We start from the raw sequence: 27,998 nt of genomic DNA on the forward strand, positions 1-27,998 counted from the left end.
GAATGAGTTATACAAGATACAATACAGTCCTAGAAGGTTCTTGGCTGGACGAGGCAAAGCCTATAGAGGTTTTACCTAACTCTACAACTGACATGTCTATGCTCTAAAAATGAGCATAGACAAAGAAACGTCAAAAACGTCAGTTGTCTAGAGAGCTTCAATATAATATAAAAGTATCATTATCAACCTGTGCGTGTACATCATAGACTAATACACTTTTGAAAACCCCCCAATAAATGGTGACCCCTTCAAAATAAACAATAGATTGTAAAAAAATGCTTTCCAGTTCATAAGACCATGCATCCTTAAATCCCCCACCCAGGCGCCAACTAAGCATTGGTCATTCAAGGTATTCTCTTACCCTCGGAGCACGTATACATAGTCATGGCCATAAATTGGTACGTATACAGAAATCGGAAAAATATGGTCGTATAATATTGAGATCAAAGTAAAAACAGAAGAAAATATGAAGATAGGTGGATTAGAAATAAAATCATAATAATCGTATATCTTCTTCTTATTTTGCCATCCCCCAGCGGAGGTCGGCCACCATCAACGCGATCTTATATTTGTCGTCTGCTACCCGGAACAGTTCGGTGGAGCTGCACTCGTACCAATCACGAAGGTTCTTCAGCCACGAAATGCGGCGCCGTCCTCTGCTACGCTTCCCATTGATCTTTCCTTGAATGACAAGTTGGGGAATGCTGTATTTTTGTCCTCTCATAATGTGGCCGAGGTATTGTAGTTTCCTGGTTTTGATACTACGTAGAACTTCTCGGTCCTTCCCCATTCGATTGAGAACTTCAAAATTTGTCACCCGGTCAGTCCAAGGAATTTTGAGGATGCGTCTATACAGCCATCCGTGACATCTCTTGGTTTAGCGTCCATACTTCCATACCATAGAAAAGAATTGAGAGCACATAACAACGTACCATACGTAGTCTCAGACCTAGGTTAAGATCTCGATTGCTAAGGAGGCGTCTCATTTTTAAAAAGGCGCTCCTTGCGATCTCAATTCTAGTTTTTATTTCCTGAGACTGGTCCCATTTCTCATTGACCCATGTCGTATATGTTTATTTACAAATATGGTTAGCGCTTGTGAGTTCCAAGTCGTACCTACTAAAGATTTGATAATGATGATAGCGTTATTATCATCAGATATTTGATACCAATCGATATCAAATTAATGTTCTTATTGTATTTAATAAAATTCGAATATTACTGTCTGCAATACTCTACGAACAACGCGTCATTTTAAAAAAAATCTAAATGCCATACGGCCATCTCTTTCCGGTAGGATAACTCACGGCGAAATGTAATACGTGCAATTTACATGACTGTGTGTGTATACAGCCACCCGCCTTCGTCCGGAATTTTGCACGTGGTATCTCTGCATTTTTAATTAAGCAATATTGTGATCTTTTAGTCCCCAAAAAAAGTCTCCCAAATAGAACTGCACGTCTGAGAGGGGAGGTATAACATAATATAAAGTAAATCTTTAAAATTTTCTTGTTAATAATTATTATATACTTATAATGAAATCAATATTACCATGAACTTCATAAGAATAATTAATAGTGTTTTTGACATTGAATTGGAAAAATTTAATTGTTTTCATACCTTTTGTATTCTGTGAATAACCGTGACAATGGCTATTTTAAACTTGACAATAAGATTATAATATAAATATTTAAAAAAGCTTTATTTACATATGAATTAACATTGATTTTAATGATGTGTTTTACCGTAAGTGCTCCTACTGCCATCTTGGAAAATTTAAATAGTGCACGAGATGAAAAGTGAAATAAAAAAATCGGTGTGTGTACTTATGTACGTGCGTTAGAAGTTATACTTCTTTGGCGTAACAAAAGAAAAACAAAACTTGTGATAAACTAGATTCTTTGACTAGCTTTTAATTATCTTGTTAAATTACACACTCAAGAAAAAGGACCGCTTATTGCAACGCAGTTGGTTTATTTCTATACACTTATTTAACTTATATTACTAAATTATATAATGGTTTCTCGTTGAACAATTCTCAACTATAATATTATACTGTATAATCGTCACGATTGCAGTATCATACTGTGGCGTAGGGGTAGTGCGTTCGGCTGATAACCGAACAATCGGTGGTTCGAATCCAATCGAGTGCGTTTTTTTTTGTGTGAAAAAATAAATTATTTGTTACATGTCACACGCCAAAAATACACTCTGATCTGATTTCCCAAACGCGCCAAAAGAAGTATAACTTCAAAAAATGATTTCATTATGTTGTGATATTTTTCAATATTTTCTGTTGTTGATGATATCCATACGTGACCACTGGTAGTACACATTAATTAAACACTTAAACGCTTAAAGAAACAATAGTGAGTTACTTTTTATGATACTACCTATTTAGGCGCCCAAAATGCACTCCATGCCAGTTTGTTTCTGCGAGCAATCTCGTCATACATCCAAGATAGACGTAGCTGTTGACCCGCTCGATTTGAGTGCCATTGTTTAGGTTCGCTTTTGGATCAGCAAAGCAGTTTATCATTACTTTTGCATTTTAGGCTTTCATTTTGCAAGCTCCTGCATCCTATTTTGAAGGTATTCTGGGTCGATCTGGTTACGATTCAAATTTATTCATTTTAGATAATATAATAAATATGTCAAATTGTAAATTCAAAACGTTCACGACATGACATAAATAATAAAATAATATATAGAAAAGTACATTGAAGCACACATAGTGAACTAGGTTGATAGACCAATACATAACAATTATAAAACAACGTCTACCTAAATTCCCTCTCACGTAAGTGGAATATATCAATACCCGAAGCGATTTGAATGAATATAGTAATTACCCTCCCACTTGGCATTACTAATGGCAGGTTAGTCCTTGGGAGAACAAACAACGGATGTCCCCGATTTCTAAGAATCAGGGACACATGAGTCAATACTATCAAAAATGGCAGAGCTTGCATTTACACCACGTATACATCGGTAAAAATAGGTAGCTAAATAAAGATCCCTTCTAAACTTTCAGTTACAGTATGTAAGCATACCTAAGAAAAAGTCAGTCGGATAGAGCCACGGATAATATGCGTACTGCTGAAAGTAAAAGACTCTCAAAGATTTCTTTTGTAAACTTGCTCAACCTATTAGGTTCTTACTCTGACTCCAAACACAAATTGAAAAACAATATGTGTATTTGTCAGACCCAGGATTCTAACCTGCAACCCACGACATTATAAACCGACGCGTAAGTCACTCGACCATCGTAAACGTCAAAATATTCTGCGCGATGTAATTCGTATTTTTCACGGCAAGTTCGCCACTATTGTTCACAAGCTCCAACTGCCGCGTAAAACTTCAGAAACTGCTGATTTTTTTTGATCCATGCATGCAATCTTGCACGATAATATGTGTTTACACGTGTATTTTATTGTTATGAATAATATATATTGTCAACAATAAATCCATGCACGTGTAAACGGGGTATTATTCCATATTCAAATATTTTGCATTTCTACTTAAACCTTCTTATAGTAGTCACTGGAGGTGAGTTGGAAATACTGTCACCAGTTTGTGTACTCATGTCTTGGTATGAAACTACCCATACTCAGTACGTGTGGCCCAATAAACTTGTTCGAACGCATACGATGAGATAATTGCGACTCCCTAGTTGGTGTTGGTAGACTTTTAATATTATTAATAGCATAATACACGTATGTCGAGCCGTGATACACTCAACTGTCATTGGTGTCATTGCTCTCTCTTTCTCCCCAGTTGTAAAGTTGGTATAGTGAAAGACAGAAATAGTGACACGTTCGTGTGACGCCAAACGCTCTATATAATATCTCAAACTACTAGTAAGTATTTTGGAACAAGTTTCGATACTAAGTTTTTTTTATGCTGGTAGTAAGTATACTTAGTCTTCAAAATCGACCAGTTTTCCCACCTCTAGTAGGTACTGTCATTTCCTTAATTTTACAGTGAAAACACTCTGTCACTTTGCTTCGTTGTATGGATTTTCGTCTGGATTTAGGACTTAGAGGTGGACAAATAACACACCGGAATTGTGGTGGAAACGGCAAGGTATATTTACGTTAATATATTCTAAATGGTTACATTTTTATACAAATTCTTTTCAATTTAATTTTGACGGATAGCGAGGTTAACACTGCTTACTGCGTTGCTGTCAAAAATACTTTTCTCGCGCTAAAACAAACGACCGCTTACGATCGGTACAAATGCGGCGTTGCCGTTAGTATTTTTTTTGTAACAGCATTCAGACAATGTTGCCGGTCAGATATTTAACATTATTTAATTATTTTCGCAATCAACCCTTATTCGTTGATTTGATACCGATTAGGGCCTCTCCAGATTCACAGAGACTTCCCTAAATGGGGACCATTCGGGGGTGTAACAGTACCTTTGCACCTAATACATTGGGTTAATGTTTCCCCTTCAAAATCTCAATAGCATCATATTATTATGAATTAAATCAAGAGAATATTATATTCCATACTGACAGTTGTCTTTCTCTGGACCGCTTACTATATTATGCCTATTCTAGAATAAATGTAAACACATAAGTATAATAACAACGATTTGTTTGTCGAAATGGGAAAATTTTACATTTGACCAGGTCGAGCCTGAACTAGCTTGAAACACAGTGCGTTGGGACATTAAAAATATACCTGCTGTTTTGATAATTTGTTTGCTATATTATTTATATGTGTGTCAGTCAGTGGCGAAGGGTGGAGGTAGGCTGTTAAGATTGGACATAAACAGTGCATTTTAAAATTTGTTTGTTATACGTATTTGTTTTTATTGAACTAAAACTACAATTTACACGTGGTGTTGGTTTGTTTTTAAAAATCAATTAAACCCTGCCGAAACCAGAATCGTAATATTTTTGGTATATTTTGGGCGATTCGACAAAATTATACACACTTTTTCATTTATACTTATTTGTTTTCGTCGAATTATAAATACATAGATACCTAATATACATAATGTTGTTGGTTCATTTTTTAAATTCATTAAACCCTGCCTAAACCGAACTATAATAGATAAAAATATTAATCTATCTATAAAATATCTAAAATTATGTATAATTTAATTGCATCATTTTAGATATTTCATAGATAGTGTAAGTATGCTATGGGCGATTCGACAAAAATAATGCACACCTTTTCAGTCATTTATGTTTTCGTTGAATTGAAAATACATATTACTACAGACGGTATCGGTTAGTTTTTTTAAATTCATTAAGCCCTACCTAAACCAAACCATAATCGATAAAAAATATTTGATAGATAAACGCATAATTTTTGACCACTATCTATTATGGTTTGGTTACGCAGGGTCCAATTGAATTTTGAAAACTAACACCATCTCGAAATTATAGTCTTAGTTCAATGAAAAAATACGTATGACTAAGACAAAGTTTAGTATGCACTATTTATAGTGGATCTTAACAGCCTACCTCCACCTTTTGCCACTGGTGTCAGTATGTGAAACCCTGTAATCTAAAAGGTTATCAAATTAGTAGTATAGATATCGTCATATCAACCAATATTTTCACTGATTCCCATTAGTCATTTTTGCATTCAGTATTGTTTGGAAAATTATCATGAAAAGGTATACAGTTGTCAAGCGTATACAAATTGTTAATCTATTCGAGCTACGTTTCAAGAATTACTTGAAATGTATGGTGAAAATAATCGACCCACAGAGCTTACTATTTGTAATTATTTAATTCGAAAATTTGAGTGAAATGGTAATGTTTGTAATGGTAAATGTACTGCTGAAAATATCGATGTTGTGAATCAAAGTATGAATGAAAACACAGAACAAACAATTACACGCCGTTCTCGAGAACTTGGACTTTCTTATGCCACTACATGGAATATTCTTCATAAAGATTTTCATTTGAAAGCGTATGAAATTCAGTTAATACGAGAATTTAAACCAAGACCGATTGGTGCGTCGAAATTTTACTGATTGGGCTTTAGAGTAACTTGAAACTAATGACATTATTAATGGACAACGCATTCAATACAGTAGTAATTCACGCACAGCGACATTCGCACATGTATAGGTAGACGTCACGTAATTTCCATTATGCGATATCACGCATCGGGAATTTATAACAATATCACCTTTATTGTAATGGCGTTAGAACACATTATCCCATTTGGCAGACCCAACAAAAAAGTGAGTGTCATTTTTAATCCCAGGTGCTTCGTCCATATTAATGTCATTGCTTGAAACGGACAAATTATTTCATGAAAAAATCGTCTTCAGCGGTGAAGCACGATTGTTGCATTTCAAATAATGAAAACCCAAAATTTGATATTCTTGAAACACCTTTACATCCACAAAAATTATCAGTTTTTTGTGGTTTACGGTCTGGAAGTGGAATTAAATCGTATTTTTTTGAAAACGAAAATGTCATTGCAGTTACTGTCAATGGAGAACGCTTCAGAAACATTATGACTGTTTTTTTCTAGCATGAATTAGATGATTTTGATCTGGACGATATGTGGTTTCAACAAGGTTGTGCAACATGCCATACAGCGCGTGACACAATCAACTTATTAAAAGTATATAGGTAGCTCTTATTTGATAACCCTATAGGGCATTATTTGTCAACCTATATTAGCTTAAATTAAACTATCATTTGTTTTCTTTCACGACATTATTAAAATAAACAATTCCATTATTTGTTGTCAAATTTAAAATTTGTCTTTACGTGTATGTTTTCTCTAACCTCAACTTTTTTAATATTCTTCTCCCTGTCTCGCTCTTTCTTACATATTTACATATATTTTCTCTCGTGAGTTACAGACAGATGGATACATAAATTAAGACAAACAAAAAATTGGATAAACTAGAATTTTAAAAAATATACTCCAGAAAATAAAATGATAAAACTAGTCACATAAAAAGTCATATCAATCAAAAAGCATCAATTCACGCTGCAATCTCTGCCTTGGCTTGTAGAGTGACAAACTTCTCTGGGGAAAGCATACAAGTTTTAGGTCTAAGAATGCCACAGAATAATTTGTATTTCAATACCTGATAATGGTACGAGTAAACACGATTTGAAAAATAAGTAAAATTGTGTAGACGTTGTATTAACAGACTTTTGTTTTACGAGAAATAGTCGTCAGCCATTGGATTCGTACACTGAATGAAATGAACATTTATTTTTGATTAGCCATGGCTACCAGCCCTTTGTATTTTTACAAAGACGTTTTACGTACCTAGGTGTAAATTGACTCATAGCTAATTTTACGTTCATTTTATTTTGTAAATTCTATAATATATCGTAAAAAATACACAAAAACCTTTGTTTATAAACCAACCACGAAAACCCCAGATCAATTAGGTAATGAAATTTAGTCCGTGAGTCATATTTTCAATATTACTGGTTGGACCGATTGTGGTCGCATTCATTCCTTTCTTCCCACCTCCCTCAAATCCCAGTATTATTGTCACAAGACCAACTGACCGGCAGTTACGGGTCATGTTTTTATCATCCATCTTGAACTTATCATCATCATCATTCATCAACCTCATAATACATCATCCATCCAAAGTGTACCGTCCGTTTATCAGTGCATGAGTGCGTGAACACCGAACTGGCCACAGCGCGTGCTGGTTACATGTAAGTTGTACGTATGCAGTTCATCGTGGAACACTTATTCGTGCGTCGCAGTACGTGAAACATGAGTTCGTACAATATTTTAGCAAATGACGAGTTCTTCGTTGAACATTTCACCGTGGAATACACGTATCTTACAAAATGTGGCGATAGTTTGCAAATAGTACTGTTCCAATTAGATTAAACATAACCATACCTAACCTAACCTAACCTAGTAAAGACATCTCATAAAATTTGCCACACGTTGTAGCATACGTACAAATATACTCCACGGTGAAATGTTCAACGAAGAACTCGTCATGTGATTAATTAATAAGTGTCCTGAAGTGAACGGTTTACGTACAAATTTCCTGATACGGCGCGTGCCAGCCCTCTCAACATAGAGGTCAGTGTCTGGCATCCTGTGTACTCCCCCCCCCCTAGATCCGTAATCCACCAATCCATCAGTATCACCTTCAAATTACAGTCCACTTCTAATAGCGCCACCAATAATTATTACTTTTATACAATACAAATATAGATTCTGTCTAGTAATAGTTGAATTAATTTTGCAGGTTTATTCTGACCCCCTTATCTTTTCCAGCTTCTAGAAAAGACGTTATTTTTGTTGACGATCAACTTTTTCTGAAAAAAAATACGGCCAAATGTATTCAAAAATTTTGACCCGATCATTTTTTTTCGTGGAAAAGTCTGTGTTTTAAAGTTATTCAAAAATTCCAGAATATGTAGATATTTATTTACTTTCCAAAGTGGAGCAAATAGTGTCTATATTTAAATGATGGAACACGTGATTGCTTAGTGAAATTATGTAAATCTTTCTACTATGTTTACCAGCGACGAGTGGTGGAGGTAGGCTGATAATATCCGATATAAATATTGCACACTTTACTTTGACAGTTAAAGTTAATTACATGTTTCATAGGTCGAATCGAGTTATATATTAATAATTGTTAATTGAGAATGCTATATAATATTAATTAAATCTAATAATGTCTTGAATAAAAAATAAATAATTATAGGTATACATACAATTCAGTGGCGAAAGGTGGAGGTAGGCTGTTAAGCTCCGACATAAATATTGCACACTAAACATCGTCATTGTATTTGTTTTCATTGAACTAAGACTAAAATGTGAAGATAGAGTTAATAATTAGTTTTTAAAATTCAATTAAACCCTGCTTAAGCCTAGCCATAGTAGATAATGGTCAAAAACATACGTTCATCTATAAAATATCAAAAATTATACCATTAAGCCATACATAATTTTATATATTTCATATAAATTATAGAAGAATATTTTTTATTGATTGTGGTTTTTTTCCCGACTATAACCGATCCTAATACTATACTATACTCTGACTCATACACAAATTGAAAAACAATATGTGTACTTGCCAGACCCAGGATTTTAACCTGGGACCCACAAAGTTATAGACCGACGCTTAAGCCGCGCGGTCAACGTGGGACTGTGGATTAGTCAGGGCTTAATAAATTTAAAAAAAAAAACTAACCAACACCATCTGTAATATGTTTTCTTAATTCAATGAAAACAATCAGTATGACTGACAAAGTGTAGACTATTTTTGTCTGATCTCCACAATGTCCTATCTTCACTATGACAGTTTGGTTTAGGCAGGGTATAATAAATTAATTATTGAATTTAAAAACTAACCACCATCATCTACAATTTATATTCTTAGTTCAAAGAAAACATAATATAGTAGGTATGATTGACAAAGTTTAGTGCACTATTTGTATCCAGAAACTTAGAGTAGCACAGCGTGGTGTGGAGAGGTGCATGCTGGGCATATCGCGATAGGACAAAAAACGGTATGAGTGGACAAGGAAACAGACAAGGGTTTGCGATGTAATAGTTTGATAAAAACCTCAAATGGAAATGGGCTGGACACAGCTCGATGAAGGGACAATCGATGGACAAATCTAGTCATCCAGTGTTACCCAAGAGTAGGGAATCCAATCCCGAGCCAAAATTCTGATCCCGGGATTTCGGGATTACAATTTGACAATCCCGGGATCCCGGGACTGGTCCCGGGATTGGGATTTTTTTCCATTGTTAATATAAAATTTTTATATTTACAAATAACATTGATAAAATCGGTCAAAAATAAATCTAGTATAATTTATACTATTTAAGACATTTATTGTTAATATTGTATATGATCAATCTTGGAAATACACAAGTTTAATGGAGTAAATAATATCATAATATAAATAATAATGTGAATTTAATATGAGATTGCTATTTCTGATAGTAAAGACATAATGAATAGATCAGCGAGATTTAAAATAGTAAAGCAAATAATCATGGCGTACTTATGGCCTTTCCGCTTCATAAATCTAATTAGTCAGCCAAATATGAAACTGCCGTAAAACGTATGATATCATGGTGGAATTAGTGCGAAGCATTGTTTTTTTACCAATCTTTCTCATTTTTAATAATCTATGTGAAAAAATAAAATGAATCGGCAACCTACACATCAAACTTCATTCAAACTCAGTTTATTTCTAATGTAGTTATTTTGTATTAAAAGTATTTTTTCTGTTATATTTTCCATAAAAATTGATAAAAAAATCAATCCCGAAATCCCGAGATTGTGTTTATCAATCCCGGGATTCATAGGTATCGAAAATAGCTCGGGATCCCGGGATCCCGGGATTCGGGATCCCGGGATTGGATTCCCTACCCAAGAGGTACAAAATATCCGCAAGGTTGACCTAGAGGCTGAATCGATGAAATGGTTACGTTCTACGGAAGGGTTACGTGTAAATTGTATGTAGAACATTTCACCGTGGCACAGTTCACCGTGAGCTTTCTTATCGGAAAGAGACGACCGCATACTATAAGGTCTCCAATTTTATTAGATTCAATTTGTATGAACATTAATTAAATTTTCATAGCTGATTTTGGCAACATTCATGATTCAAGAAAGAAAACCTAACCTAAGAAATTATCCAGTATATCGGCTATTTTCAATTTTTTTTGCTGCTGGCTTTCTGTAAAGCAGTGGTTTCCAAATTTTATGTTACTACGCCCCCCTTTAAAAAAATCTAAAGTTGGTGCCACCCCTCTTATTTCATAAAATAATACACACACGTATATAAATGGTAAAAAATGTAAAAAAATTGTGTTTTTTTCTTCACTTCGATTTAATTAAAATTGAATAAGGGTTTCTCTCTGAATTTTTAAACACACAGGACCGAGAGAAGTGGAGTCAGCTTGGAGAGGTCTTCATCCAGAAGTGGATAGATTCAGGCTGATGATGATTATGATTTGTGTCGAATCTTAACAGCCTACCTCCACCATTCGCCACTGATATGTACAACATCTCCGGACACGTAGTTCTGCGAGCAATCTCTTCCATGACATATATTTTGTTGCCGATTTTTATTATATCTGACATAAGTAATTGGTTCACGTTTTGGCAAAATGATCACAAATAAATAATTATTATTAGTGAATTAGCATCCATATGGCTGATTATAATAACAGTTATGCAATAATGTACCCAATGTGCTACAAAATTATTACAATATTTAAATATTTTTTGAATCAGCAATAATTTTTAAAAAGACAGACTTGGACAGAATCAATTAATGACAATGATAAAATATGCGTAGCTACCTAGTTCCAATGTTCAAATAATGAGAATTTTTAAACAAGATTTTGATTATTCAGCTAAAAAATTGGGGAATGCATCGGCCGTAGAATAAATCGACTTTTAAGTACTTTTAATACCGGAAATGTGTACCTATGCATTTGGCCTTATCACAATTATTATTTAATCTACTTAAATTGTTGTATCGGAAACGTATGGCCGTACAGTATTGAGAGCAAATTCATCTCTAAATAAAACAGGCGATATAATAAGATTGTAGATAAATACAGCACACTAAGCTTTGTCGGTCATACTTATGTATTTTCATTTAACTAAGAATATAATTTGTAGATGGTGCTGGTTAGTTTTAAAAATCCAATTAAACCCTGCCTAAACTAAACCATATTAATTTAGATAATATACTATGGGCAATCCGACAAAAATTGGGCAAACTTTTTCAGTCATACTTATTTGTTTTCGTTGAATTGATAATATAATATATTGCTACAAGTGGTGTTGGTTAGTTTTTTTTAAATGTATTAAGCCCTGTCTAATCTAAACCGTAATTGATAAAAAATATTATTCTATATTATATAAATTATCTAAAATTATGCATGGTTTAATGGCATAATTTTAAATATTAAACGAATATTTTTTACCATTATCTACTATGAAATTTTAAATACTAACACTGTCAACACATTGTAGTCTTAGTTCAATTAAATAAATACGTTTGACTGACAATGTTTGGTGTGCACTATTTGTTTCAGATTTTAACAGCCTACCTCCACCCTTCACCCTCCGTAAATGAAAAAATGGTCGCTGTTTTGTTGAAAGGATTTTATGTGGTTTCCCTTCCCTTATTACAGGTTGTAGACGTTGGCAATGTTTGTGATCTTTTAAAAAAGTATAGCTTTCTATAACATATATTTCATATTATATAAATCTAATATAAATTTTTTTACAACTAATCTAACCTTTCTATATATCTACTAGACCAATGTTTCCCAAACTATGTTCCGCGGAATACCAGTTTATTTTTTTTAATTTGTGCAACACATTTAAAGATCTTCTACTAAGTAGAAGTAAAATAAATAAAAACTAAAATAATTAAAGAATCTACTCCATATTGAAAGGCGAGTGATGATCAATCTCCACTGATGTTTATAATGTCAAGTATCTAGATAGGTCATGGCTCCCACAAGGGGGGGGGGGGCTGACAGGCCTCTAGCCTGGGGGCCTGGACTCACGGGGGGCCCGTTGTGAGAGATCGACTAGCCAAGTGAGATAAACACACATCGCAAACATGCACTAATAGTAAAAAAATAATAATATAATAATAATAATAATAACATTTAATAATATGTGGTTTTGCTATACTTACAATTTTTGATTATTGTCGATATTTGATATGTCCATAATTGTGCATATCAACATAAAAGTAGGTGTACTAAAAATACAAAAAATACCTTTAATTTTACCTCTAACACCATTTGGAATATGTAACTGTAGATCGTCACATTGCCTTTAACCTTAGCGATAAGTTGGGGGCCCTCCAAAGATCGTAGCCTGGGGGCCCGCTTCGGGATGTACAGGCGGACGACCATCTTTTGATGAAATATCTTTCGGGTATATTGTTTTTAACTGACCGGCTGACAAGTCTAGTCAGTTTAACGACAGTTAAACTGAATTTTGCCAAAATTGGCAGAACGGTTAGCTGCGCTAATAAATAACCTACAAAATAAACAAAGTGTTCCGTTAAAATTTCCGGGTTTGCAAAGTGTTCTGTTGCAGAAAAAGTTTGGGAAACCCTGTACTAGACTTTGTTTTTCGTAACATTTTTTTTCTGAGAAAACCAAATTTCTTTCTACGCCAGAAAATAAAACGAATTGTTACGCAATCGAAAACGCCGAAAATTTATAACAACATGTTTATTTGACATATTTGACATAGATTTTCAGGTTTTTTTTGTAAACAAAATCAAAGGTAAACAACGTAAAATTCCATAGAAAAAAAAATTCTTTCTCCTATGAGTAGGTAGGTATATTCTCCAGGGGTTGTTGATCACCAAATGTTTGAGTCATGATACCGAGAACTGAAATCCCGAATGTAATAAATAAACAATTTAATAGTTTTTTTTAAATTATTTATTTAGAAAAAAGAGTTTTACGGTATTATAGTTGTTGGCCAATGTGATATAATAGACAATAGGAAACAATAATTTAGGTAAGTATAAAATTTTATTATAAACCATGTCTGATCCTAATAAGATCACTCCCCAGAGTGAAGGTTTCTATTTATAGATTTTTTTTTACAAGAAATGGATGTTGGCCACTTGATCAACCTATTAGGTCCAGACTCTGACTCTAACAAAAATTAAAAAACAATATGTGTATTTGTCAGATCTAAGATTCCAACTTGGAACCCACGACGTTATAAGGCGACGTGTAAGCCGCTCATCCATCGTGGGCGCAACCGATAACAAATATAAAACAAGAATGAAAAAGATAAATTTAAGTCTTACATAATTTTAAATTAAATACTGAATAAAACTAATCCACAAATATTAAATAGTAAAAAAAAATACATCAACTTTTATGGTGCTAATAAATAGATTAATCGCACGGTGCACAGCATCATGACACTGTTGTTTGTTCTCCAGAGGAGCAGAATTAACCTGCCATTGATGATGCCAATTGAGAGGGCAATAACTGTGTTCAACTAAATTGCTTCAGATGTTGATATATTCCACCTACGTGAGGATGAATATAGGTGGACGCTGTTTTATAAATTCTTAAAATCTCTCTAAAAATAAAATTAAAGCTCATTCGGTTTGCTTCCATGCTTTATAATTAATATTTTTTATAATTTTTGTACCTTTTACTTTATTTTTCATACTGTTTTTGTTATACTGCAAATATGTATTTCTTCTTTACACTGTTTCTTTGTTTTTAAATGTAATTTTTTTTATTAAAGTTTGAATACAAAAATAAATGTTTAAAAAGTAATATTGAAATTATATTGCAACCAACAAAGTTTCCATGTATAAATTATAATATAGTTTAGCCTAACAAGAATACAAAGTGAAAAAGTAAGAAGAGCATAAATATAACGAAATTACATATAAAAAATGAGGAATAAATATAGACAAAAAAAGTTATTATATTATATATACATACATTTTAAATTTGGTTAATATTAATAATTATACTTACAAAATTTTGGAGATAGCGCGTTTAAACGAAACAGATGTATTATTGAAAAGATCAACTATATTATTGAAAGGATCAACCTGTCATGTCATGTTATGAATGTCTAAAATTTATAATTTGTCATGTTCACTGTATGTAAAAATAAATAAATTTGAATGACACTTCACGTCAGTTATCCCACAACAGGTTATCGTGATGGATAAGTAATATTAATTTCTTTCTTCCTTGACCATGCGTATCCGCTCTTTAATTATAGTACATATTATGGACACCACACGATGGCTTAAAAAAATCTTATCGCTAACCAATCTTTTTTTTATTTGCCCAGGGTTTTTCAGCATCCCGTAACTTTGTCGTATACAGTCTGTGGATGGCAGTGGCGAATGGTAGAAGTAGGCTGTTAAGATCTGCCATTAATATTGTACACTATGCTTCGTCAGTCATACCTATTCGTTTTCATTGAAATGAGGCTACAATTTACCGATGGTGTTGTGCAATTATGCAATTAAGTCATAGATAGGTTTGGATTAAGGATTTGGATAAGGATAAGTTTGGAACACCCACGGTGGCCGCGCGGTTTAAGCGTTGGACTATCACGCCGTGGGTCTCAGGTTCGAATCCTGGGTCTGGCAAGTACACATATTGTTTTTCAATTTGTGTGTATGAGTCAGGGATGGACCTAATAGGTTAAGCAAATGGCTGACATCCATTTCTCGTAAAAAACAAAATCTGTTAATACAAACCTCTACTCTGTGGAGGCCCATATGATCCTATTAGGATCGGAAATGGTCTAAAAAAAAAGTTTGGATGTTTTGTGGATAGAATAATATTTTGTATCTATTATAGTTTGATATAGGCAAGGCTTATTGAATTTAAAAAAAAAATGAAGCAACAATATGTGTAATATGTATTCTTAATCCATCAAAAACCAATAAGTATGAATAAAAAAGTGTGCACAATTTTCTCGTATCGCCTAAAATATACTAAAACTATTATTGTTTGGTTTAGGCAATGATTAATTATTTTTTAAAAACTAACCAAGACCATCTGTAAATTGTAGTCTTAGTTCAATAAAAACAAATACGTTTGATTAACAAAGTTTATTGTGCACTTTTTATGTCGGATCTTAACAGCTTACCTCCACCCTTCGCTACTGGTGGATGGTATGTAGCGACCTTACAGGACGCCATAATCCAGCTAGCTTGCAGAATAAGCAGAACAGGCAGGCCAGGTTGAAACTCTGTCGAGGTATCCATAGTACGTCGCTTCTTCACTATATATATATATATTTTAGAATTATTATTAATAACCATGTCTTTGCTTTTTCGTATAAGGTGGTTGTTAGTAATTTTGAACAATCACAAACACCCAGGCTTTGAGAAAAACACATAAATATTTTTGTCATTACCGGGAATCGAACCCAGAACTCTCAGGTTGAAGGTCAGCGCCTTACCCACTGCACCGCGAGAGCCTTCTTCACTATATTGTGATGATACGCTGTAGGTCCACTCATTTATCTTCTCGTTAATTATAACACTGCACACCCTGTCCATAATATGTTATCGAGGCTAAGTATATGGTTGCTTTGAATCTTCGTACGATGCGATGACATGCCGCTAGCATAAAGCACCACCGTCAGCATTGTTATGTATTTACGGTGGAGATACGGGATGCTGGTATGTTCTGGAATGATGCAAGAAGACTGGATAGCGACAGAGATCCTTGAAAGTGCCACGTGGTGCTCATATACTCCACCTGAAGAGCGGATATGGCCGAAAAATAAGAAGAAAACATATTTTCACGACTCAATTTCTGATGAACCTAAAATCTATCCTGACACAACCGTTTTGGACACGCCTGCGTATCACAAGACTGCTATTGGCCGCTATTGGCGGCTATTTAAAGTAGTTTATCATATTTATGTATTGAGGTATTTATTATAATTGTTACAATAAGTTAGCCGTCTAAACTGTGAAAACTGTCTCACTCTATCTCACTCTAAAAGTGAGCACACCCTAGAGAGGTACTGTTAAAATATAACACTTTTTGACGAGTTCAGACTATATAATATATTCAGAAATGGGTTGGTAATCAATGCACTAGAATTAATGATACGTAAGAAGATACATGCATAATGATCTTTTATCTTTTAAGATGCAGTGTATCCAAGAGTTAGTGGACCCCATGCGCAGAGATGTCAAAACGTACCGATACGTTTCTTCCGATACTACTATCAGTGGATCTATTCTATACACAAGGCGGATATCGACGGTAGTTTATCATATGGCGGCCCCCCTACCTATCGCTAAGGATAAAGGCGGTGTGACGCTCTACAGTAGCGTTTTCCAAATGGTGTAGGTACGCGGTAAAATTAATATGTATGTTTAGTGTCTTATTGTATATTTTAATACATCCATTTGAATTATGGAGATGTCCACAATTAAAAATTGTATCGCAGAACCGTATAACTTCAACAATAATATCATCGAAGAAAAATAGGCAATTTTTTAAATATTAAACCAAATTTTTCTAATGTGTGTTTATCTCACTTATCTGGTCGACCCGCCTCGCCGGGCCCCTCCTGAGCCCGGCCCTCCAGGCTAGAGACCTGTCAGCCCCACCCTTGTGGAGGCCATGCCCACTTGATATATTTCCAAGTGACTTCAAAGCTCTTTGGAGATGAGATGGCTGCTTTTAAAAGTGTATTTATTTCAGATCGAATATAGGTATTTTCTTATTTTTTAACCATGGAATCCTTACAATGTGTTTCCAGTATCACTTCTGAAATGAATCAATCTTTGCGTCTTTCTTTTTTTATTAATAACGTATTGTGATTTGCGTCAGGTTGTGTGAAAACCAATTCTTTTATTCAAACACACACGAGCGTGTCCAGTATCATGCCTACTTACGTAGTACAATAAAATCCACCCGTTCGCCTATATAAACCTGAATCCGTGGCAAATCTGGCAGTAGATATTTGAAACTCGCCGAGTTGAGAGGGGACTTTGGGTCAACAGATAATATTTAATGTTGCCAAGTCTTTTTATTGTCATAAAAATAACATAACCTCTAAAAACCATCGCGATTTCTCATAGTATCTCCAACGAATTTTAACTTAACCATTTAAAACAATTTAAATTAAATAAATACAGTGTATTTTTAAGTATTTTTTCAATAATTTAACCAGCAGAAAATAGTATTAAATTATTGTTAAATAATCATTTAAAAAATTGCGTAAAATACAAGTGATAAAAATAGCCAACAAATCATTTTAATTAAATGAAATATTTCATATATTAAATAATTGCTAGATTGTCATTTTTTTAGTTCAAAATACGTGAGGTCACCTCATATTTCTGACGCTTGAAATAGTCAAAATTGTGTAAAAAAAAATCAATTATATTTTATCGATTTAAAAATAATTAACTACACTTTGCAATTATGTTCGCCGTACTAGCAATCATCGCTTTGATTCTTCTGTTGGTTCTGTACGTCGTGAAGGGTAAGGGGCGCAAGATCCAGGGCGCCGTGGCCCCCGGGCCGAAGCCCCTGCCTCTGATCGGCAGCGCGCATCTCCTGCGGGGCTCCGGCAGCCCCTTCGTCAAGTTCACCGACCTTGCGAATCAGTACGGCGAGATATACCAGATTACGCTAGGCTCGACCAAATGCGTGGTCGTCAGCAGCGTCAGGGTCATCAGGAACGTTCTGATGCAGAACGGAAAGTTCTTCGGGGGCAGACCAGACTTTATCAGATTCCACAAGCTCTTCGCTGACGACAGGCAGAATTGTGAGTATTTTACTTCTTTATTATTTAAAAATAATGGAGTGTGGACCAAATATCAGGGTAGCATAATTCGCAAGGAAGTGTTAGATTTTATTCTATATTTGAATATAAAAACAACTTTAAAATAATAATATTATGAGACATTCGAGACATGATAAATGAATTTTATTGTCAGATCCAGCTGCGATTTTATTGAACGTAGATGACGCAGTAGATTCATCAGAATGAGACCTCGAAACAGTTCAGACCAGTTTTGCAATAATAAGTATTAAATTATACGAAAATCTTACATAATAGATGCATAGATATTTCTTAAAAATTGATGATTTTCAGTTATAGGGTGAGTTACATTGATATTTTCATAACGTTTTTATGTAGAGGAGGCTTTAAAAATCACTCATCGCCTCGGGCCTCCAAGTCCTTAAACATACCACTGATCAGATCAATGAATTGATTTAATATGCAAATCTTTATTCGATCTGAGAAGAATTAGTTCGGGCCTACGGTGGCCGAGCGGCAAATTTCACATATTGTTTTTCAATGTGTGTTAGCTCTTATAGTATGGATCTAAGCGGTTGAGCAGTTGGCTGACGTCCGTTTCTCGTAAAAATAAAACTCTGTTAATACAACCTCCACTCTGTGAAGGCCTATAATGATATTTTTAGAATCGAACATGGTAAAAAAAAATTATAGATTTTTATATAAGTTTATTATTAAAGATGTTGGGCGTAATAAACTTGATTTTATTCGTAATTCAACACGACGTTTCAAAAGGCCAATATCTTAACCATGTTTATAATATACCATTTTCGTTCATGGATATTATGATCCTTCTTTCACTTTATTTTTATTTACCTACCCTGGGACATCAAATCTGTGATCTTTCCCGAAACGTAGGAAGTGCTCGTATTATCAGAAAGTTTCAAAGTATTTCATAGATATAGGAATGATAACATTCCTATAATATATTATATACACTACGATCTACGTCATAACATGTCGTCATGTCTCACAATACGTATTGTATAATATGCATTATAATATAATATATTTGTTTTGAATTAATCAAATATGAAGTTCTTCCAAATTCATGGGATGTCATTATACGGATGATATAAATAATATTATACCAGAGTAGAATTCTTGGTTAATAATAAAACTGTATATATTTTATAATCTCTGCCTCATTATTGAGGATGGTGATTACTGTAATAGTAAGCGTTGACTACAGTCTTCTTCGATCTAGATTGATCTTGCGCATTATTGATGCAGTCGTTTTCTTATGTGGTGTTGCTCCATCTGGAAGCCGCACACCCTTGCAATGTCACTAAAAGCCACTCTTCTCTCGAGGCTGCTCGAATTTTTTCTTACCAGATGGCTGAAGAATTGGAGAACGCGTCTCTTATGGTTGGCTGAAAGAAAATCATCGATGCCAAGCTTTTCCTTCGCCTTTTTCTGGTTCTTTGAGCTTAGATTTGCCACCCGACCAACGTGTTTATGTTGCGGAGAACAAACTATAGAATGCTAACCAAATCCCTTGGGAATGTCCGAGAATGTACTTAGAAAGGGAATAAATGCTTTGAGTTTCCACAAAGGCCGATTTTATTACGTTTAAAAAAATTGCGGCATCTTTTTGTGGACGTGAAGATCTTTTTACATAGTTTTTTATGTGTGTATTGTTGTTTTTTGTACTATATATTTATTAATTATAATCATTTGTTTTTGTAAGTTCACTATGCTCCTCCCTCACATGGAGACTTTTATTATACAAATCATCTACTGACGACTAGATAATTAGAGCATTCTATGAAACATACTCTCAAACAGCGGTGATTTTAAGTAGGTACCCGCAGGTTTAAAGCTCTGGCAAGTTTGGAGACACCCTTGTTTTTTATAGTTAAGATATCGGTACTTTCTAACGAAGGGACCTCATTTTCCGCATTATGGCAAACCGCCTCTGCTTTCAAAAGTTATTTATAATATTTGTATACCTACATTCCTTTATTAAGTGCCACCCCTAAGCAACGCATGACCTGCCCACCCCCACGGGATGTCACTAAATCGTTAAGGATATAGATTTGTTTGTGAAAAATTTAATGATTTTTTCAACGCTATGGTATCTTCTTTGTCATTCCCTAAAGGCTGAAGATTGTGACCATCTTTGAATTTTGTCATCTTTTGAGCGATCAAGACGTTCCATTCCTTTTAATCCTCTGCTTCTCTCAGGTCAAAGTAGGTGCTGCCTCCAGTCAGCTCCTTCACTTGGACGCTCTTCCTCTGCCTTCGCCTTCTCTGGAGGCCATCCAAAACCACCAGTCTCTCCAGGTGTTCCGGTCCGCGCAGAACAACATATTCATAAAACTGCTGAATGCGTCTCAGATATATTGCCGAGAGCCGTTCCTTTATCTGCAGTCTCTAAATGATTGGTTTAAGTCTTTCGTATTTTGAGGAAAGACCAGATGTCAATATAAATCACTCAATAGTGTAGAATTAACAGAAACTTTGTTTCTAAAACATTGATAATTTACACGAAAAATATTGCAACGTGAAAGAAAATAATAAATGATGATTCCGAATATACGAGAATTGCGTAAACAAAGTAACAGAGTAATCCACGTGTTGAATTTTGCTAAATGATTATTTTTTATATTGTTCTTTCTTAGATTTATTAAGAATATAATATTATGTACGCTAATTTAGCAGGAGAGACAGGCTACTTGACTATTTTCTTGTATTGTGTTAACTGTCAATTCATGGTGGAAATGCATTTTATTATTAATTTAATTTAATAAAACACAATTTTTTATCGTTCTTATTCAACTTTTATTAATTATATCTAGACCGGTTTCGTCCGCCTCAGAGAAACCTTTTCAACTCAATAATCTTTAGCACAACAGGCATTTATATTAAAAATTATTTAGTTGAAAATGTCCCTCTGACGCGGACGAAACTGGTCTACATATAATTAATAAAAGTGGAATGAGTAGGTACGATAAAAATTTTCGATTTATTAAATTAAATTGATATTACTTTGCAAGAAGGGACTGAGTTACGATAAAGGTTGAGAACCGGTAGTCTATACTATTGATCTGTTGATAGTTTAAAAATATTGGCTTTTTGGTTTTTCATTGACTATTTCATGCAATATAGTAAGTTTTTTGGTCTTGTCTTCCGTCAGGTGTAATTCAAAAATAAACTAATTTGTTCTGTACCGAATATGTTTTTTTTTAACAAATAAATAAATAAAAAAATCTTACCAAAATACACGATACAATTCAATATGAGTGTGTAAAATGGTTAGTTAGCAGTGGTGGTATGGTGAGGTGGGGTACGGGTAGACGGGTGGCCGCCTACAACCAACAATTGTCAACCACGTGGCCTTGCTAATAATACAATTTTATCACGTCTGGGTAAAGTGGCCAGATAGCAGGGGTGGAGTGGTGAGGTGAGGTTTGTGTAAAGGAGCACACGTCTAGATCCAACCGTTGCCTATATAATCGATTTGAAAAAAAAATAAACAGTATAATTATTATTTCTTCATTATGTAACGTAAAGTAGTCAGATAGAAAAGGTGGACTGGTGAGGTGAGGTGTGGGTAAATGAACACGCTTCTAGATCCAATCGTTGCCTATCTCTCGTATATGAATAAAATTCAGTATATTTCTTCATTGTGTATATCTGTTTCAAATTTCACTCGTAAAATAGACATTTTTTTCGCATCAGCGCATGCACAGATGCTGCTTTTTATTGCGGTTAGTCATTCGGTTTCACCCGTGTGCGAATAAGAGAGTTGCAACATTATCGGCCGTTTTGATCTTTGATAGGTTACAGGTGACACGATTCTGTATGTGCGACCGGGCTATTTCGTCGTGATTGAATATAACCTAAATGGCTCAATTCGTAAACCACAATGACGCAAATCTAGTAGTTGTGGATTCTAGATAGTATTATGACGGAGGGCTTAATAGAGAATGTGTTATATGAGCCCTGTGCGTTGAATTTATTATAATATGTCACGTTCATTATATGATAAATAAATAATTTAAATTTGAATAAAGTATATTGCATTTGCCATAATTAATAAAAATGTTTCGGTTATGAAACATTGTCACCTGTTACACAAATACATGACGGGGTCCATAAGCGTTATGTAAAACGAGAGAGAAATATTCAACATTTTCCAACGTCTTTCCACGGAGAACATTTGTAAACGTCAAATGCTTTCACCGCTAAGTATGCCAAAATGATAATATAATATAAAAAAATAATCAAATTTCTGAGAAATTCGGGAACAAACGTTTTACTATACCAGGCCAAAATTAGCATAACATTATCATTTGGGGAAAATCGACGCGGTGAAATTTTTAGGTGAATTTTGCAAGAAAACTGATTTGAAAAGTGTTTCGAAATCCGTTTTCACTGACGTATGTCGTTGATATTCTTTTTATAAACTAAATAACGATTTTTATACCGTCAGCACATTGTTTTATAAATCTTTTATTCAAATCATCATAAACGGAGTTTTTAATGACCAACAACATCGTCTGATTCATGGAAAACCTCAACTGCTCTCAAAAGTTGTGATATTTTACAACGTTTTTATTAGCTCGTATTCTTGTTTGTCAAGTGGTTGTTGTCCAGTACAAATCTTGCAATCGATTTTTAACTAACTTCCCGACTAGCTAGACATTTAATACTTTTAGCCATCTTTAAGCAGAATTGAATTCATCTTCAATTAATTCTGTTTTGTATGGAAAGTTATTTCAGAATATAAAAAGTAAAAGACTATTATTGGTTGCTAAGGGGGTGGTCCTAGCAACTAAATTATTAATATATACGTGCGTTACTATGGAAATCAAAATGAAATGTCATAATGACATTTCAGTATTCTATATTTGTTTGTTTTTTATTTACTTCATATCAAGTACAAGTTTGAGCATATTGAGCATAATAATTCAACAGAAAATTTAAAAACGTTGTATATAAAAAGTTATTTTTATCTTGTCATTATTAATTTGTATTCGTTCCGGTTCTAATTACGGTTTGCCGTTTGACCGTGCGTTGATGTCTTTTATGCTGTCATTTATGAAAAAATCATCCCTGAGTCATTTAAAATTATTAATTATTTTGATTTAATCGGTATGTTTTCCAATTCGGCACGCATCTGTTCAGTAGGTTATGGGTTTGGATCCCGTTGGCTAGTTGAATAATATCATCACTTCCTGGATTGATCCACTGCTAGATGATGGCTTCCCTCCACTTATCTCGGTCCCTAGTTATTTGCTGCCACGTACATCCACCGACCTTTATGAGTTTATCTATCCAGCGGCTTCGGGCGTCCTTTGTGCCACTCGGGTACCACTATAATTATTATGATAGCTTTGTTCAGCGGTTGTCCACTCACCGAGCGACATGCCAAGCCCATTTGCATTTTATCTGCTTAGCGACCTATATCATATCTCCAGACTCATAAATGGGTAAAACTATCTGAGCCATTCGATGTTTGTTTTGATATTCCAATGCGGAATGTCTAAAATACAAGACAGCACAAGAGAACACTAATGATACTTTATAATTATGACCATTTAGCCACGCACAACATTCGATGACTATTTGTGGCTGGGACAGCTCGCAATAAGTCGTAAGTAAACACCCTTAGTTACACTTGCAGGACAGGTGTTTATTTCTTATGTCAAAGAGTGGAGTGTCTGGGTATGGGGAATCTACTCGGATATGTGTAATATTCCGCTATTGAAGCGACTAGATGACTAGAATCTCTAATGGTAAATATGGAAATCACGACATTTGCTAAATTTTATTACCCCGGCTGCTTTAAAAATCAATAAAAAAAATATCATGGATTGAAAAAAAATGATTTGAAAACCATCCTTCCAAACTATTTATCTATGTGCACGCATGTACTATTTTAATGATTTTGGAGTTGATATTTATGAAGTAATTTAGTTTCTGGAATATTTTTCAAAGTGTTTTCTACAAAATTAATTATAATAATTGCTATAATATAATATATTTTAGTAGTCAAGCCAATCAACTTTTGAGATATTGCTCTGAAATTTCAAAGTTGTAGGTACACAAATTCGAGTTTGTATTACATGCTCTTTTATTGGTCCGGTTCAGTATTTTGCCCAATTAAGTAGGTAACCTTGGCCTGCTTAAGGATAATATTGTCTGAATACTGACATATTTTTAAGACTCATTTAGTTAAGGCTGTATAGATACTATCCGTGGCTTTATCCATCTTAAGAATGCTTACATACTGTAGTCTAAACGCTAAAAGATGTCAGCTATATTTAGACACGTTTTTTCCCAACTAGAATATGAGAGCTGTATCATTATTGGTAGTATTAATAATTGACCTGTGTGTCCCTGATAACTGTTTTAAAAATCTGCAGCATCAGTTGTTTGTTCTCGCAAAGTGCAGAACTAACCTGATATTGGTGATGTCAATTGCGAGGGCAATAACTTTGTTCGACTACATCGCTTCGGATATTGATATATTCCACCTACGTGAGAATGAGTATTTATAGGTGGACGTTGTGTTATTAAATTCTTAAAATAGGGTCTAATTCGTTCATTCGGCGTAACTTCCTCTTACTTTTTGTATTTACTCTGTTACTGAATTTAAACTTTGAATTTGATTTAGTAATTTATTCTAATAATGAATTTCATTGACATCCTTAGGCAAAGTACCGCCCTTAAGTAGACTTTGCATTTCACCCCTTTTCATTTCTAGTTTCAAATGGTCTGAAAACTCTTTAAGTACCTACTTTTATTATTTATTTTCGGCTGTCAGACAGTTAGACAACTAAACCAAAAATCTTTAAAATTGACATAGGTACAGACCATCTGTTGATAATTAAAGAATTTCTACAAAACCTAGTCTCAAAATAGTGACGTTGTTAGGTACGTGCCGATCTGTGGTGCTGTTGGGTTTGGAGACATCCTTATGAAAAAAATCCTAGAGCCGTTATTACAATATAATATTAGGTACAATGGGTATTATAATACAGTAATAGTTATGTTCCACTCTCTGAAGGCCCATTTGATCTTATTGGGATTGGACATGGTCAATTCATTCGCCACCCTTCATAATTTGCCACCCCTATGCATCGCATGACCCACCTACTTCCACGGGACGTCACTGTTGAAAATATTAATTAGTCTGAAAGTCGATTGTAAGTTCATAACAATTACGGTTTGCCGGTTGACCATGCGTTGATGTCTTTTTCGCACTCATATAAAAAATCATCCCTGAGTCATTTAAAATTATTCATTGATTTAATCGGTACGTATCTGTTCGGTGAGTTTTGGGTTCGAATTCCTTGGCTAATTAAATAATATCATCATCATCAGCTGGGGTCGATCCACTGCTGGATGATGACTTCCCTCCACTCTTGTCGGTCCCTAGTAGTTCTTCGCTGCCACGTACATTCACCGAACTTTATGAGTTCATCTATCCAGTGGATTTTAGGGTGACCTTTGTTCCCCTTGTGTACCACTTGTCCAGCGGTTGTCCAGTCACCGAGAGACATGTCCAGCCCATTTCCATTTAATCTGCTTAGCGACCTCTATCATACCGCGAACTATAAAACGTAAAGTATTATATACCTTCGCATGTTTTCAAAAAATATTATATGGGGCCTTCACATAAATTATGGTGAAGCTAGAAAACTGTTATTAAGACGGACAATTAAAATTAGCTAGTAGGCATTTCGCATTTCAGATTTATTTGTAGCGAAATTCACAATTTTACTCTGCCATTTGGGTATTTGCCATTTGCACTATCAATTACGCGCTAACTTTGACGATTGTTCTGATGTTTCAGTAGTATGTACGTAGGTGTGACATATCTATGCATTTTTTCGATTGTTTATCTAAATATTAAAATCGGTGATGGTTTGGTGTAGTTATTAAAATTTGGCTGACAATATGTGCAATGTAAATGCAATGGTCTTCCCGATCATACGTAGAATAAGCTACATTTGCATTACGATCAGAAAGTTTTAGTTACGGTACAAGTCGACCATATTTTATGTTCTAAGCCTATTTGGTAGAGAAAGTTTTAGGGTTTGTTAATTAACAGCATTGATTCAAAAAATATTATTATAATATAAAACAAGTTCATCGTTCTTTATTTTAATACGTGTAATAGGTTTGTTGGTTGAAACCGAATATGCAACACTGTAATATTATGAAATAATTTAGTTTTAAAACTTGTAGAATTATTTAAAGTAATGTAAGTATTTTTTCTTTGTCCTCAGCTTTGGCGCTGTGTGATTGGGGAAATCTTCAAGTCAAGAGACGCAACATCGCAAGGAGACATTGCGATCCCAAACACCATTCGCCGCTCAACCAAGTCATCTCGGACGTCGGCACAATCGAAATGAAAGAGATGATTTCACTGCTTCACGAAAAGTCCGCAGAAGCCAGAGCCATCGGCCAAGATCTGAACATCAAACCCATCATCTTAGGAACCTGCTTGAATATCCTCAGCCAATACATGTGCTCTACAAGATTCGACTTACAAGATACAGAATTCCAAAGTATTGTCAGAACTTTTGATGAAATCTTCTGGGAAATTAATCAAGGGTATGCTATTGATTTTATACCATGGTTGGCACCTTTCTATGGAGGACATATGAATAAATTGACCAAGTGGTCTCAAAATATCCGTAACTTTATCTTGAAGAAGATTATTAGCCACCGTGAGTTGCATTTGGATGACGATGAGACAGAAAAAGACTTCACTGATGCTCTACTGAAGACATTAAGAAAAGAAACTATGTTTACGAGAGATGCTATTATTTTCATATTAGAAGATTTCTTGGGCGGTGCTTCAGCTATTGGTAATATGATCATGTTGATGCTTGGACTTATCGTTCGACACCCTGAAACGGCTGTTAAGATTCAAGAAGAAGTCGATTCTTTGACAGGTGGTCAAAGAACAGTCAATGTAGCAGATTCAGAACAATTGCCTTACTTAATGGCTACGATTAATGAGACGTTACGTTTTACTTCATCACCGATTGTTCCTCATGTTGCCACTGAAGATACTCAAATCGATGGATACGCAGTCGAAAAGGGTACCGTTATAATGATTAATAATTACAAAATTAACAGAGACGAAGAATTGTGGGATGAACCTATGAAATTCCAGCCTGAAAAATTCTTGAATAAGACATACGTCGAAGTCAAACTTGAAAGGCGCGGTTCAGACCATGACTCAGGAGTAGAATCAGAAAACGAGTCACAGGAAGACAAAAAGAAAACTATCAATGGAACAGAAACAACCAAAATTGACACCGCCGAAGACGGAACCAAGACTATCAAGAAAGAAGTCGTAACACTAAAGAAAAATATGCCGCATTTCATGCCGTTCAGCATCGGAAAGAGGACCTGCCTAGGAAAAGGACTCCTGGTGAAGTATTCTATGGTCACAGTCGCCACACTACTCCAGAACTTTGACATAACTTCAGTAAGGCCCGATTTGATTAAAAATTTCGATTCCTGCGTAGCTTTGCCCCCAGATACATATGGACTAACCCTTACACCGAGAAAATCTTGCCTACAGCGTTCGTGAAAACGATATTAGCAATCTTAGTTTTTAAATAGGCTCCATAGCTTATGGGTCAGATACAATGAAATTTATTGGTCATACTAAATTTGTTTTTTTTTCCAAATTTACCCTCTCTAACTTT

The 27,998-nt window shown here is 34.5% G+C and overlaps 1 protein-coding gene across 1 annotated transcript; it reads left to right on the forward strand.

The window, feature by feature from the left end:
• Nucleotides 1-17,936: 17,936 nt before the first annotated feature.
• On the forward strand, nt 17,937-27,880 carry LOC147076882 (cytochrome P450 307a1-like). Its single transcript, XM_085940939.1, has 2 exons — nt 17,937-18,282; nt 26,562-27,880. Exons 1-2 carry the CDS (start codon nt 17,937-17,939, stop codon nt 27,878-27,880), a joined length of 1,665 nt encoding a protein of 554 aa, XP_085797065.1.
• Nucleotides 27,881-27,998: the final 118 nt, after the last annotated feature.

Source organism: Rhyacophila brunnea, unplaced genomic scaffold (genome assembly GCF_057557595.1).
Source record: "Rhyacophila brunnea isolate RB1 unplaced genomic scaffold, BYU_Rbru_1.0 scaffold_13, whole genome shotgun sequence".
Lineage (NCBI taxonomy): Eukaryota > Metazoa > Arthropoda > Insecta > Trichoptera > Rhyacophilidae > Rhyacophila > Rhyacophila brunnea.

Coding starts and splice junctions, on each gene's coding strand:
- LOC147076882 (XM_085940939.1), top strand. CDS start 17,937: ATGTTCGCCGTACTAGCAATCATCGCTTTGATTCTTCTGTTGGTTCTG. Junction 18,283..26,561: donor CGCTGACGACAGGCAGAATT/GTGAGTATTTTA, acceptor CTTTGTCCTCAG/CTTTGGCGCTGTGTGATTGG.